Raw genomic sequence first — 16,232 nt, forward strand, 5'->3', positions numbered from 1 at the left:
TAGCCTATATAACTGTTCTGCTATGTCAGCCTGAAATAAATAAAACATTAGGTTTGAAAAAATTTCGTATAAAAGAAAATGATGATATTGATCAGAAAAAACTAAAAAAACCTTACCACATAGCCAGTATCACCACTAACACGTTGGATCCATCGTCTTGTATGTCTCCAATACCATTGCATGTACTCAGATGTTCGATCAAGTTCACCAAGTGCCAGAGGAGCATCAACAACTGCATGTGGCCATCTATTCCATGCTTCAATGAAGTTTGAGTATTCTTCAGTCCAATTTGTGCTTATTCTGCCACGTAGCTGTATTGTATGGTAATTTCCTAAATGAACAGGCATGAAATGAATAGGTTGTTGACGACCGAATTGTCTTAGTACACAATCAGGGTGATGCCATTCTATAATATGAAAACATATTAGAGGAACTGAAGCAAGCCAAATTTCAGGTGTTGCCAAGCAATATTCTGGAATCAATTGGTGCACTTCAGAAGATTCATATGGCTGCCAAATTATGTCATCATCGGTCATTCTATCAAGAAGACTCCTATATTGGCGTAAGGATGTGACACTTGGACAAGGATTTTGTGCTACATTTTTCCATCTAGCATTATCAACAACCCAAAAAAGTAGTGTTAAGATTTGTGAAATTTCAATAATAAGTACATATGAAATATTTGTTGAGTGATTTTGGCATACCTGAAACCCAAAGGAGGTAAGAGAGGGTAGATATTAGATTGTGGATCTAGAGATACAGGTTGTTGTGGTGCTAGCATAGGAAAACGATCACATGCCCATAAATGTAATAATGATAAGCACCCTCCAATCCCATCTTCAGTTGGATTAGTAGTATTACATAATTCTCTATACAGGTGAGCTAAAACTGCTGAACCCCAACTAAAATTTCCAACTTCTTCTAGATTATAAAGTAGTGGAAGGTACATCAAATACACCCTAGTACACGATCTATCTGGCATGAGATATCCTCCAATCAACCTGAGAATATATGCACGAGTGAATTGTTGAACTTGTACATCGTCTGCATCATCAAGTAAGTGATTAAAGTGCTCTTCCAACCAATTCGTAAGTAGTCGTTGTCCAAGTATTCTATCTGCAGGTGGTCTAACCCCTAGAAGCCATTCACAAAACATCTTGCCGATTAAAGTCAGTTTTCCAATGACAGGCATTCCTACACAAGGAAGGCCTAACTGTATAGCAACATCCTCTAATGTTATTGTGCACTCTCCACGTGTAGTATGAAATGTGTGAGTCTCAGGACGCCACCTCTCAACAAGGGCTGAGACCAAACTCCGGTCGTAATCAAATTGCCCTACCCTCGCAACACCATAAATCCAGCTAATCTAAGATATTCAAGTATCTGATTGGGTGGCTCAATCATTCGATTAGCATGCATGACTCGTCTAGTGTGTAGGATTCGAGAAACCTATAGAGAAAATTTAAAAAAAAAGTTATTATTAAAGCATAGAATTAATAAGTAGTAGTTAAGAGAGATTACTTACATTTTCATTCCAAACTTGTTGCGAAATATGTTGAGTTTGTAAGTATAAAGGTGAGTTATCCTCTGGACCAGGGTTAATGACTTCTTCTGGATATTGTGCCATTTTCAAATATCTAAACACAACATAACAAATAAATATTCACATAATATAAAAAATTACAAAAACCATTTACATTTCATCTTCATATGTATAATTTTCTTTTTACATAAGCAAAACACATAATTTATTGTTTGGATGCCACACTTTGAGGACAAGTAGAGCGATTACCAATTTGTCTACATAATCCACATTTGTTGGGTGGGTTGGGTATGGTCCAATCCATCTCATTACGTATGCGACTGAACGAGGACGGCCTTTATCTCTAATCATTGATGGATCAGGTATTAGAGTAGGGCAATCAATTTGCGGCCAGTAAGTCCTTATCTCCTATTGGATGAAAGTTGTTACTGTAAGCCATTTGCATGGTTTCTAACCTAAAAACAGGATCAACATATTGCAAATGGTTAATGCCTACTTGTGAGCAAGTTGCAAAAGCATGCATACATGGAAACTTTTCTGCTTGAAATTCTCCATAATCACATTTCTATCATCAAGTTAACCTTGCAACAACGACGAAATTGACGAAGTTGAATATTGTATGGCTCCATAACCTCAAATGATGGTGATATTCTATCAAACCGTCGAACAACACATCCAGATGCACCTTGTGTTACTATGTCTAACTTCTTTGTTAGTGTCTCAGAAAACACTTTAACCAGCTACAATTTGCGCATGAACTTGTTGGGCACGCTTTACAAAATACTCCCTCTGTTCCTTATTATAAGAGACATTTGGTGCTTATGACTTCCTATATATACTTAAAAGTCTCTACTTGTTGGTTGACCTAACATGTCTCAATTCACACATTCTGTTACTCTCTAATAATTTAACTCATCATACTCTGAGGGCATGGAACTTATAACACATTGATTGTTCACACTGCTTTGATCAACGTAATTCGGTTATTCGTCTCTTATAAAACACGGAGGTAGTTGTTAACTCTATACATGGTCACTTTAACTAAACCAGTTATGGGTAGACTTCGAACACCTTTGAATACACCATTCATGCACTCTACAAGGTTAGTTGTCATGTGTCCATAACGTCGACCTTCAATGTCATATGCACGTGACCATTTTTCTTTGGGGATGGCTCCAATCCATCTAGCAGCAGATGCATGTTGCAATACTATCTCTACTAATTGTTGGTCAACAACATGACGTTCATACGCATACCCTACAAGTAATTATTAACTTGTTAAAAATAATCATAAAATTATAAAGTTATTGTATCATTAAAAAACAAGAAATCTCACCAATATTTATAAATTTCTCTTTTAGCCAATTTGTTCCATGTGCTTTGTGAAGATTAGAGGCCACATGACGTAGACAAAAAACATGATGTGCATGTGGTGGCTGCCATCCATGTTGAGGATCAGAAACTACAGCCAAAATTGAACGATGTCTGTCTGAAATTAAACAAATTTTTATTCTATCTTTTACAATACAATGACACACATGGTATAAGAACCATGTCCAAGCTGATCTTGTCTCCCCTTTAACTACCGCAAATGCAAGCGGCACAACATTTCTGTCACCATCTTGTGATATAGCCATTAGTAACGTGCCCTATACTTTCCATATAAAAATGTTCCATCAACTTGTATAATGGGCTTCAAATGTGGAAAGGCATCAATGCATGGCTTGAATGCCCAAAACACACAGCGAAACATTTCAACTGGTTCCCCATTCGCATTGACTTGAGAGCACTGTTAATTTGAAAATTGTACGTATGATCCAGGCATGAAGTGTTGTACTGCGGCCAACCACCTTGGGAGTAAGGAATATGAGATCTCCCAATTCCCGAAAGCAACGGCAATGGCTAATTGTTTTGCATTCCAAGCCTTCTTATATGACACTATATAACCAAACATGGATTGTATCCTCTCTATAATTTGAGATACTTTCACATCTGGCTTATCAGTTACCATTGCTATGATACAAGATGATATAACATCAGCATCTAACTTTGGATGGTCTTGAGTTAGTGATGTGCTTAAGCATGTGTGGGGCCCCCCATATTTTGTAATTTGCCAAAGTTTCTGTTTTCCTTCTTACAAGCTCTTACTCTCCAATTGCAGCTTTCACCATAGTTAATGCATCGATATTCTTCATACTTGTTACATGAATAATAGACATTGAATGTGTGATGAACTCGAACAGAGTATAACTTGACCGCACGTCTCAAAGCACGAACATTGCTAAACATCTTTCCGATATGTAACTCTTCATTTTGACTTAAAGGTGGAATTTCTTCTAATTCACTGAACTCAAGAGCCATAGCTGACTCAACATTAATATGCGAGAAGAAAGCAGATGCTAGCTCATTATCCTGGTTGATCTCGTCATGCTCATCATTGTCATCATGATCATTCCCATCACCAATATTTAAATAAGAATCATATTGATCTTCGTCCTCAAATTCATCCATAGTATCTTCCATTTGAGGAACAGAGCAAGATGACCCATTGTTGATACCATCTTGGGGAAGTTCAAATGGGTGAAGATTTGCCATCTAATCGCTAAACATGGATTCTTCTTCTATAATGTTCAGCTGATTGCTACTTGATGGAAGAGTATTTCCAGCATTTTTGTCCATTAGTTGTGATTCAATATGACCAACATCTTCCAAGTCACCTATATTGGCATACAACTCTGCACATGTTAACTGAGTTGAGAATCGACGGTTCACTTGCCACATTTGTTGTACATCCGAATCATCTTCTAGACTGCATGCTTGGTATTGTGGTGGATTTATGCACGTAGGATATCTGTACACTAGATTTGTCACAATTCCATTGGGAGGAAGTTGTAGTTTTCGTCCAATAACTTCCTTCAATCTATCCAATATAATATTTGGATCAACTTTCACTACTTTCGCTCTATCACACTCAAATGTTGCACCGACCGGGCCATTAAAAATTCATCCATTTGCAAATATACACACAAACTCTTTTCTATGATCCATTCTGCTTCCTAAATAATACATTATAATTAGTAATTAAACAAAAATGAATTGTAAAACTAAATTAACTCCATAATATCATTATTTTTTAATTCAATTATGTATATATTTTTTAAAATAAAGTAGTAGAATAATCATTTATTTACAATTACAAAAATTAGGCTATTTATTAAGAAACTTATTTACATTTTTAAGTAAGATAGTAACCTGTAATATCTTTTAATGAACAACGACTGTGGAACATCAATCATAAAAAATATTTAGAATAAATTAAAAAATAATTTCAATTAAAAATAAACGTTACATATTAAAATTTTATTATAAATTCTAATATATCAATATAAAATTAATAATATAAATTACATATTTCAAATATATTAAATAAATAATTTTCTATTCATTCCATTTTATTCAAAAAATATATTATAATTAAATATTATTAAAAAATTAGCTAAAATCATTACTTCTGTTTTATTATCAAAAAGGATCTTAAAAACTATAAGTATTTAGAAGGATTAAATATATTTAAAAACATTAAATTCTCCCACAACTACATTCCTAAATTTTTTCTAACTTATGTTCCATTATTGGATAATTTTAATGACTAAATTAGATAAATATTTGATTAAATAAATTAATTTGAAAATATTTCTTATTCAAAAAAATTGCCTCTGCTTCATTTTTCTCCTGGTCCCAACTTCATACTTCAAATGTTCAATTTTAATTTATCTATATTATTAAAGAATAATCATATTCCTTGCAGCCTCTAATTTCTATATTGCGAATAAATGCTTTTGATGAGATATATACTTTAGTTAACACATAAAGGTAAATTTACATTAAATAATAATAAGCTTATAATAAATGTACTTGTGTAATTTTATATTAGGTACCGTTTAAGTGACCCCAAAAAAAATCCTTATGATTGAAAACAAAAATAAATGTTAATAACTATTTCACACTAGTTATTTAAAAATTATAATTACTTAATATGACGAAACAATTAGCTATTACTGTTAAGTGATTTTTTTAAATTTATAATTTATTATTTGGTCTGTCTAAATAATTATAATTTTTAAGATCCTCTTTAATAAATATTGCTTTCTCTAGGTCCTCCTCTCTAATTTTTCCAACAAAAAAAAAACTCCTTTCTTTCATTATTATTAACCCCACCATCAGTACTCTTTTTATTAGGGAAATTTTGACACCATTTAGTGCTAGCTTTCATTGGCTAGATACAAGACTAGACTAAGCTCACAACCGGGGTTGTCAAACTCACGAGTTTAAGTAAACTCGTGACAGGTATGTAAACTCGAATTTATGAAATTCATACATGAAGTCACTATGCATAATCAAATAATAAAATAATTATAAATTTAATAAAAATTATAACTTGGACTACTGATTTGGATTTTCAATATTTTAAAGGTTTTTATAGTTAAATAATTTAACTGTCTTCTACGCATGCTTTGATATGAATTTTACGTAATTTTAACAAAAATAATTTTATCGTTGTATATTAAAATTTTATGAGTGGGGAATATTATTCCATCAATTTTTCTTTAAATATTTAAGTATTTTTCATGACGTATTGACTGGCATAGGAGAAGTTTGATTACCATGCTCACAACCAAATATTATCTAACTAAATACATATTTAATTTGACTACATATTTACTCAAACACTATCTACTAAAAAAAAGATATATATTTAATCAGATTATAAAAAAATAAACTGTAATTTATTTTATATGACAATTAATTATATGTCTACATTTTTTTAATTAAAACAAACTCAACATGTAAAAATGACTAAATATAAAATTCTTATCCATCATTTAGCAAAATACATATCAAAATTTTAAAAAAATAATAATCAAGAGAATGTACCTTAATCAGAAGAAAATTAAGCCTCAAGTTGAGATAAAACGTATACAATATTTGCAAGGCCACACACACCACCAACTTCACGTGAAATTGTGGAAAGAGAAAGAAGAACTGAAGGACCTGCAGATAAAATTCAATTCTTCACGCGAAATGCCTTATATATAGAGAAAGAAGAATTGAATTGTATGAAGAATTGAAGTTGAGATAAAACGTATTTACCTACTTCACGGGAATGCCTTACACATAGAGAAAGAAGAATGTGAGAAGTGAAGAGAAGCCTTCTGATGAGTGGGAATGGCGAATATCTTATATAAATAGAATTCATACTATACACTCACATGCAAAAACAAAGTACTCACGCGTGAGAGACATTGAATGACTACTCTACATTGATGGGAATATTTGGGGAAGGAAGGAACACTTTGCGTGTGGCTGGAAAAGGCAGAAATAATCTGGTCAAAAAATAAAAAAGCTGAAAACGCATGGAACCCATATGGAGTGTAAGACAAATGTATATAGGGGGTCCCACTGAAGTTGTTCAGACCAAGAACAACTTTTATTTTGTGATGTGGGTCCCACTGAAGTTGTTCAGACCAAGAACAACTTTCATATTTTGGATGTGGGTCCCACTGAAGTCGTTTTTGGCTTGAACAACTTCTGTACAAATTTAAACTCGTTCACTGTCTGAACGATTTCAAGTGTAGTATCTGAGTAAATATTTTTACTGTTTGTCGTGTCTGGATAAAAAAGCCCCTAATAATCGGCAGATGGAGGAAACGCCCATTTCTCGACTTTTGTTCCGTAGCTCTGTATCTTATTATTCTCTGATGAAATTTTATTTTTCAGCATGTATTTATTGGATATCCTTCGTGGGAATTTTTATAATTAATAAAAATATTTTGAAAAAATATTACTCCTCCGATCCTTAATATAAGATCCATTTAACTAATTTGATTAGATTAAGGAAGTTAGGTAAGTTAGTTATTTATAAGAAAAGTGACACATTTTTCCTAAAACACCATAATCATTTTTCTTAATACCCCTCTCTATCTTCTACTTGATTATTGTTGAGGGAGTATCCATGGGAGTAACTTAAAAAAATTGATAAATATGATAAATGGGCCTTATATTTAGGACCAAAACCAATTCAAGAATTGGGTCTTATATTAAAGACCGAAGGAGTAAAAAAATAAGTTGAGATTTTATATTTAGGATAAAATCCAAATTCCAAACCCACAATTGTCTCTTACAAGAGGTACTATATAAAAACCATATATTGATATAAAGGCACTCTTCGATAATTATTCATTACTTGTTTAATTGCTGAAAACGAGCAGTACAAGCATCACGTGCAATGGGGAAAAAATGGTGAAAAAATGACAATGATCGATTGATCATGATTAGATCAATGGGAGTTCCCTTAAACTCGGAGGCACGAGAATAAAGAATTTGAACTAAGCAGCTTTCAATTTATCCAATTCCTGGGAGTTGAGCATGCCACTGGGAGAGAGAAGACGCCATAGAGCAAGGAAGAAACGAGCCTGAAAAGACCTACATATTTAGATAGGGTTCGGCCTAATTGTAAACCAAAAATAAAGTGTAAATATTGCAATCTTTACCCATTGAAACCCCACAAGAACGCACCAGCAGCCAGGCAAACCATATCCTTTAGTACTCACAGCCTGAAATATAAAAGGGAAAGGGCCATTTAAGTCTAGATACATCAGAATTGAACTCGGGACACGCTTTAAGACTTAAATATACACATACCAATAGTAAGAGGGCACCGAGACCGAAGCATCCACTCATTGTTAAGCTGATAAATTGAAGGTCCCTCCCAGCCTGCGGATCCAAAAGAAAACATTATCCTAGAACAAAAACTTTCTGAACATGGTATATTTACACTTCTCTGTCTCAACTGCTTATCACGAAGATCAAGGAATATGGACAACTGAACAAAGCACAAATTGGTCTTGGGTCTGGAAATGGCCAGGATCACAACGAATCAGAACGTTCTTATGACTGGCCATGAAAAACCGTCTCCTTACCAATGAAGAACGAATCAGACGGAGTATAGCCACTGAAGGAACTTGCGCACTACGCCATGCAGAACTGGAAAACCTAGATCACATCTTTCGACGCTGTCCCACTGCCTACACCTGCTGGAGGAAATCCATTCCACAGTCGCGCGTTCAAGAATTTTTCCAAAAGCCCATCCAAGACTGGTTTCTTTGGAACCTCAACCCAAGGTGCATGGGCACTCACTGGCGCCTCTTTTTTGGCACCCCTTGCTGGAAATTATGGGATAATAGAAACAAATGTATTTTCATGAATGAATCCTCTAACCCTGAGGAAATTATTATCTCTGTTTGTACTCTTGTCAATCACACAACTAATGCTAGTGAACTCCCCAGTTTTATAGGGTCCGTAGCTTAGATGTTGTACCGTTGTAAGCTATTTGTACATTTTGTTAATATATTCATTTCGATTCCAAAAAAAAAAAAAAAAAAACTTTCTGAAGGTTCGTTTACTTCTGAGCGTGGATTTTTTTTTTTGCCATACACGAACGTGGAATTTAATTTATGCATCATTTACTAAGAAAAATAGGCTAGATACGCATTAAGCACGACACTTGTGGCACATCGGGGAGGGATGAAATAGGAATGGCAGCAATAAGTAGACATTGTGCATAAAATTCCGTTTTGTCACATCTGTTATTTGACATTTATGTGGACGTGCATCATGACGCTTATGGATTGAACCCAAAAAAGAAAGGCTAGAGCCTACGGAAAAAAATTCATTTTTTTTCCCCTTAAACTCACAGAAGAGATGAAAAAAACATTCTTAGGATAAGATTATATCATTAGCAAAGGACATTCAAAAAGGAAATAAGAAAATAGGTCTAACATACCAATAGGGTACCCTCAAGGCTGTGAGCACAGGGTGTCACCAATAATGCAACAAAGAACATCAACAACACACTGTGCATCTGCATTAATAGAAATTCAGTTTCAATTAAGACCAAATAAAGAAAATGGTCCTTTGATCTCATATTGAACTTAATTCTTTGCAGATATCAAATTTCATCACATCAATATTATCGCTACATTGCCTTATAAAATAATATCCTCATATCAGTCCTCTCTATTTGGAGTCTATAAAAAGAAATATCGAATATACCTCACTTCAGGACTGTATACCGTAAAGTTTTCAATCATTTATTGAAGTAACAAAAGTTGACTGATTATATCTAATTAAGTTGATTATAACAAAAGTTGATGGTGGGCTGAAATTTGAAATTAATTAACCTTGGAGGAACCTTATTTCAAAAATTGGTCTATCCATGTATATTTTAGCCATACTGTTAATATGAGAAATGCCATATTACTGTAAATGTGAAAAGCAGATGACAATAATTGTTCCACAAGTTCAGAATATCTAACCTCTTCTATGACGTTAAGATCAGGTGTAAAAATATTCGGCAAAAACCAAGGAACAGACGTTCCAATTGTTCCTATTACCAATCCAAGTAAAGCTCCAATAATCAGCAGTGACTTCAGCAGATTTTGAGCCTGTTTGATGTTGCAAAACCTTTAGAGGACATAGACAAACAGAGCCCATTTAAGAGCCAGATGCTGCACACAAATCAAGTCATGGTTTTCATGGACAAAGACAACTACTTTCAGGACAAAAAAATGTTCGATATGACAAGTGTCACTCACTAAGACATGCAGTGAGATATTATACATACATTTGAAGTTTCAAACCTCACTAACCTTTACCAAACTTCGGCTGAAACCATATAGTAACTCGGGCATAAAAGACTGTGCAGTTTGAGAGAGTGGCTCCCCCCATACCACACACATGCTGTACATTTGAATCATAACCTAATTGTTGGTAGATTGAGAGTTAATATTAATTGGATAGACCTGCACCAGAGAAAGTTATGGCAAAAAACGAAGTAACCATAAGCACTTTTGTGAGTAAAGCTAACCTGATTAGCTGCAACCGTATTAGTACCCATTGCTGTAGCAAAATATGTTATGAGAGAGTAAAACGCCACCTAAAAACACTAAAAAGTTTTCAGATGCGTATATCTTCAACATGGAAACCAATAGAGACACAGATTCAAGCAGGATCAGGCTAACCTTTGAGAACATGGTCACAAATACAGGTGCAGCAATCCCAAATATTTGCACACATTCAGAGGGTGATGGTATTGAGATGGCAAAAGAATTATATCCTTTCTTGTTTAGCGCTGCAACCATCATATAGGCTGCTACAATCTGTAAGGAGTCCGACAAATGAGGTTATTGTAAGAATGAGAAAGTGAATAAAAATAAAGAAAACGTCAGGCCAGATCTTGTTAAAAATGTTTATTTGACGTACTTGGGAAGCCAGCGTTGCCCATGCTGCACCTGCAAGACCATAGTTAAAAAAACTGCATAGGCCTATATGACCAATGCCGTTAACAACACTGGCAATGACCAAAGCCTTCAGAGGTCCCCATGAATTTTTCATGCCAAGGCTAATGATCAGAGACAAAATTTTCTCAGAATGCAGCATAACAATATAAGTTACAGCTTAAGGTTAAACTAAAACTTCATCTACTAAAGAACATCTTTGTAGATACCAGCAATTTACATTGAGGATTTTCACTACTAAAAACTACAGTAAAATGCATTCTACCAAATGTCTATGCCGTTTATAGAACAGGATGGCTAGTCTCGTGGTTGCCTTTACCTTTCATTAGTAGATGTAACAATAATAAAGTCAAATTCTTCTTGAAGGCTACTTCATAACAAAAAGTTTCTCCTTTCAAGTGCATGGGAAAACTTGTTTTCAACGCTTGTCAGACTGCGGTTTGAGAAGGGATTAGACATGAAAGAACACATTTTCAAAATCATATTCTAGTGATGAAGCGAAATTCTGCTAAAAAACATGCAATTCACTGGATAAACATTGATGCTAAAGAGAAAGATGCACCATGCAAAGGTAATGCTTCTCTGCCACTGCATATAAAAGAGCACCGAGATACATTATCTTACAAATAGTTGAAAATAATGTTCAAAGATCATTATAACACAACAATCTTTACATGTTTTCAGGGTTCCATGCGATGAATAATAATACATGAGAAGAGGCGCACCTTGCACTCTGAGCAACCAGTCCATAGAGAACAGCAGGCCATGCTAAACCTCGAATCTATCAACAGAAATGCTCTTTTTTAGTCAAATATCTGAAAATCAACCTCAGAATTAGGTGTGAAATGCACTGTCAGGCCGTAAGTTTAGAGACATGAATAGGAAGTATATGTAGACAGGGAAGGGAATCAACAGTGAAGAAATAAACAGGATTTATGAAAAAGAAGAAATAAACCTGAACATATTTGCTTGCCGCAGGTACAATTTGAATATTTTTTGGCCCAATAAAAACTGTAAATAAAAAATTATTGACCTCCCCACCAGAAAACATTATTAACTTCTGAAAATAACTAATGTTCATAATATATCTGTGCGCATTTGGATAATACAACATCTGGATTACTTACCAGTTAATGCCCATCCACCAAGAAATTGAGTAAACAAAAGCATCAAGGTTCCACATATCAGGCCAACAAAAAGTAAAACCGATATTTGGTGCTGCACTTCGTCTTTGTCCTGCATATTTTAGTTCAACCATCTCAGGTGAAAGTACAGTACAGAATTTAACAGAAAATGTCCACGTCATGTAATTTCCACATATTTTAACTCTTGGAGTTTATTCACCACAGCAAAATATTGACAGGGTGGCAACGGCATAAGATAAGACATTATTGAAGATTATGACGCAGAATCATCTTGCATTGTATATTTAGGACCAAGACCCAAAAATGATCACCCTAGCCCCCGACGACCGATGCATAGTACAGGAAAAGGCACATGAATAGGAGTGAGAATGAGTTTTTGTTATTAGGACATTGGCTATAGCTTAATATCATCACATGGATTATCACGTATTGCATTATATCCATCGGAGGTCCAAGAACTAACCCCTTTGGCAAGTGAAGTAGCAACCATGTTTGAAGTTGCAATGGAAAGGAACATGAACAGTAGATTCATGTTATCGCAAAACACCGTTCCCGGCCCTGCTCACCATTAGTGAAAATATAGGATTTAAATTCCGATCTTTGCCTATACCATTGAGCATTTCGAATCACTAAAAAAATATAGAAAAGAAAAGGGAGTAAGTTCCAGGGGTTGCCATTTTGAAATGCTACCTAAAGCAGCAAGCTCAGTTGAGCTTCCTCGACCAACCACAGCGGTTGAGATGAGACTCATCAACGGCGCACAGATCCAGAGCCCAGTGGCTGGTCCAGAAAACATGATAATCTCCTTTACTTGCGACAATATGCTCTGATTAGTCGATGCCTGTCTCTTGCTTACATCAACCTCCACTGCCACCTCTTCATCTTCGGACCACGAAACTGACTCGGAACTACAATTACACTTACTCCGAGCTTCTGGATTGCTTCCAGAAACTCCATCTCCGTTTTTAATGAAAGACCTTACTAACTTACAATTACGAGTTTCCAACGGCGCACTGCGAAAACTGAGAGGAAAACCGGAGGTTGGAGAGGGAGAGTCGGAGAAGTTGAAGTGGAGAGAGGATTGAGATAATTGTCGGAAATTAGGATTTCGAATGGGGATTGGGGAAGGGAGTGAAAGGGATTTGAGCTGCATTATGTTATGGTTTAGTTGTAACGTGAGAGTGTGGAGGAGTGGGGTGGGTGGAGAAGAAAAAGAAAGAAAATGGAGTTCGGTGAAGGAAAGCAACTAAATGATGCGTTGGTTGGGGAACGATGTCGTTAACCAAGTTGCCGTTGAAGTTTCCATTGTCGTCCAACTAACCTGCGTTCTTCCCTCGCGCGGCCATCAAATTTAAAGCCACTTCGCAGGTATCACGCGCGTGGCTTACCGAACTCAGGCTTGTGATCTTAGGGGGTGTTTTATGGTTTTAAAAATGATTTTAAGCCCCTTAGAGGAATTCATGGAAGTGTTTTAAAGCAAATACACTATTAATCTATATCCAGAGTGTGTTTGGGATCACGATGAAGGTCTTCAAACTAACTTCTCCACTGGTAAAAACTGAAAAAAGTAACTTCTTATTTAAAAGAGATGTTTGGATTCACGGTGAAAATAAATGGACTTATACGGGAAATGGACTTTTTTTTCATAAGCTGCTGCCTTCAGCTTTTCCGTCTTCCCGCTCGCAACTTCTCCACTACACCCTTCGTGGGGCCCATGAGTGAGGGAGGAGAGAGAATACATTATGTGAGTTCTTTTTTTTTTTTTAATCCAGCCAATTAGTTTTCAATATTTAAACAATTATTTTTTGAATAATAAAATCATTTTTTAAAAATAAATTATTTATTCTTTAAAAAGTAACTATTTTTATTTTTATAATTAATTTTAATTTTTCTCTACAATTATCACATTATAAGTATATAAAATAAATATATATTGTTTAATAAAGTATATGTCCTTTTCAGTCATTTTATATTCAAATTTATTTTTACATTTATCATCCAAACAAGTTTCAGCTTCTCAGACTGACATTTTTTCAAAACTCAATCTAAACATAAATCACATTACTCTATCTGACTTTTATTCAATCTGACTTCTGTAAAAGTCAAATTGAAAAAAAAAAACTACTTCTGCCACTGCTATCCCAAACACACCATCATATTTCTCACTTCTCAGACGTAACCTAACATTTCCGAATCAACATTTGGAATCAAACAAATGCAGGTACATTGGGATTTGGTGAGAATAAAAGTATTTCAATGCCATAATCATTGTATAATAATAAATTAATGAATTAATACTTTTTTAATTTTTTAATAATGCCTCCATTCGTGCCATATCATTGCCATCTTGGACTTTTAACTTTGTCCCAAAGCTTTTTTTTCCCCAGTGAGAATAGGAGGTACTAATTGCCCGAATCCATATCATTTATAAAAAGCTTTCATGTCTTTTTTTTTTTTAACATAAAAAGCTTTCATATCACTGTCTTACAAAACTATTCATTAAGTTATTATTGTCATGAAAGTAAGGAAAAAAAAAACGTTTATTATTCTAAAAATGAAAAGCTTCGTTAATTTATCTTTTTCAGTTATACCATCAACTATGCACCCATTATTATTTGCAAAGTGTCAATCGTGTCCTCACATTTAAAATTGCTGGGACATATGATTCATGTGGAATCATCTGTGTGCATTTAATCACATAGGGTGGAAAATAAGTTCTGTTCTGTTACGTGAATGATGAACTTGGAAGCAGTTTTGGTCAAAAAAAACTTGGAAGCAGTATAATTATATGTTTATAAATATAATGGGTTATGATTTTGACACAGCATTGGATTGTGGGGCTCCATATTTCCGTCTTTGCCTCTTTAATTGAAAGGCCCATCTCTTCAAAGCGGTTCCCTTCCCCAAAAGAAACTAGGAATAACGCAAACACGTTGTTGGATTATTTAGGGGGAAAAAACCCATGACGTGTCTGGACGATTTTTTTTTTTAAATAACGGTTTCTTTGAAAACGTACCAAAGTATTGTTCGGCCCAGAGGGAAAAAAAAGGAGGAAAATTGATTCTAAGTTCCTCTTTGACAAATTAATCGGGGAATGAGAACCGCAACAAATAAAAAGGTATAGGCTCCTCAAATACTAATAAGTGTGGTAAGGAAAATATCATACTGCTCTAACATATATTAATTACATATAACAGATCCTCACTTGCATATCATAGATCCTGATTACAAGTAGTGAATACCTAGCTGTATATAGGATCTTATTGCATGTTATGGATTCTAACTGCATGTCATTGATCCAAACTTACATTTTGTTGATTTTAATTGCATGTTATGAATACATAGTTACATATGGTCTGTTATTGCATATCACAGATCTTAAGTGCATATAAATGATCTGAAGATGCATATTGATGATCCTAACTGCATATCTATATGCCTAGTTGTATATGAGACTTGATTACATATCACAGATCATAATTGCATGTTGCCGATTAATAGTTGCATATGCTTGACTCTAATTGTATATTGCAAATGCCTAGTTGCATATGAGACCCTATTGCATGCCATGAATTCTAATCGCATATCATTAATCCAAATTTGCATATTGCTAATTCTAATTGCATATATATATATATATATATTGCTACTTACATGAACAAAAAAAATTTGTGCAGAGCTTATAAACAAATTCTTATCTACAAGTACTGATTGCATATGACGGATTCTGCCTCCGTCATGTTAGTTTGTACATAAGAATTTATTCATAAATACTGTATAAAGAAATTTGATGTGAACAAAGTAGCATATATGCAATCAAAATCAGCAATATGCAATTTTGAATATATGATATACAATAAGAATTAGTAATATGCAATAAGATCTCATATGTAACTACGTATCTGCGATATGCAATTAGAACTAAGCATATGCAACTTTAGATCAGTAATATCACATATGCAATTAGGATTCATGATATGCAATAACGTCTCATATATAACTAGACATCCATATATACAGTTAAAATAACCAATACGCAACTTGGGATCAATCGTATGCAATTAGGATCTATGATATGCAACAAGACACTATATGCAATTAGATATTTACAATATGTAATTAAAATCAGCAATATGCAAGTTTAGGTCAACTATATGTAATTAAGATCTGTAATATGCAATAAGACTC

At 34.3% G+C, this 16,232-nt stretch overlaps 1 protein-coding gene across 1 annotated transcript; it reads right to left on the reverse strand.

The window, feature by feature from the left end:
* Window positions 1-7,751: 7,751 nt before the first annotated feature.
* On the reverse strand, window positions 7,752-13,198 carry LOC114725593 (protein DETOXIFICATION 46, chloroplastic-like). The gene is made up of 14 exons (XM_028912121.1): window positions 12,735-13,198; window positions 12,508-12,602; window positions 12,027-12,135; window positions 11,855-11,910; window positions 11,625-11,680; window positions 10,865-11,003; window positions 10,624-10,761; window positions 10,470-10,538; window positions 10,252-10,362; window positions 9,919-10,047; window positions 9,387-9,464; window positions 8,246-8,317; window positions 8,095-8,157; window positions 7,752-8,016 (listed from the first exon to the last, which is right to left on the reverse strand). The coding sequence occupies exons 1-14, from the start codon at window positions 13,195-13,197 to the stop codon at window positions 7,930-7,932; spliced, it is 1,665 nt and encodes a 554-aa protein (XP_028767954.1). The 5' UTR covers window position 13,198; the 3' UTR covers window positions 7,752-7,929.
* Between the last annotated feature and the right edge of the window lie 3,034 nt (window positions 13,199-16,232).

Source organism: Neltuma alba, unplaced genomic scaffold (assembly GCF_004799145.2).
Source record: "Neltuma alba isolate B1F8T4 unplaced genomic scaffold, ASM479914v2 tig00012256_pilon, whole genome shotgun sequence".
In the NCBI taxonomy this organism is placed as follows: Eukaryota; Viridiplantae; Streptophyta; class Magnoliopsida; order Fabales; family Fabaceae; genus Neltuma; species Neltuma alba.

What these genes read in the sequence shown, in the direction of transcription:
- LOC114725593 (XM_028912121.1), bottom strand. Translation starts at nt 13,197, where the DNA reads ATGCAGCTCAAATCCCTTTCACTCCCTTCCCCAATCCCCATTCGAAAT. An exon ending in ATACGGTTGCAGCTAATCAG is followed by an intron (nt 10,363 to 10,469) that starts GTTAGCTTTACT and finishes ACCAACAATTAG; the next exon opens with GTTATGATTCAAATGTACAG. An exon ending in TCAGCCGAAGTTTGGTAAAG is followed by an intron (nt 10,048 to 10,251) that starts GTTAGTGAGGTT and finishes AACATCAAACAG; the next exon opens with GCTCAAAATCTGCTGAAGTC.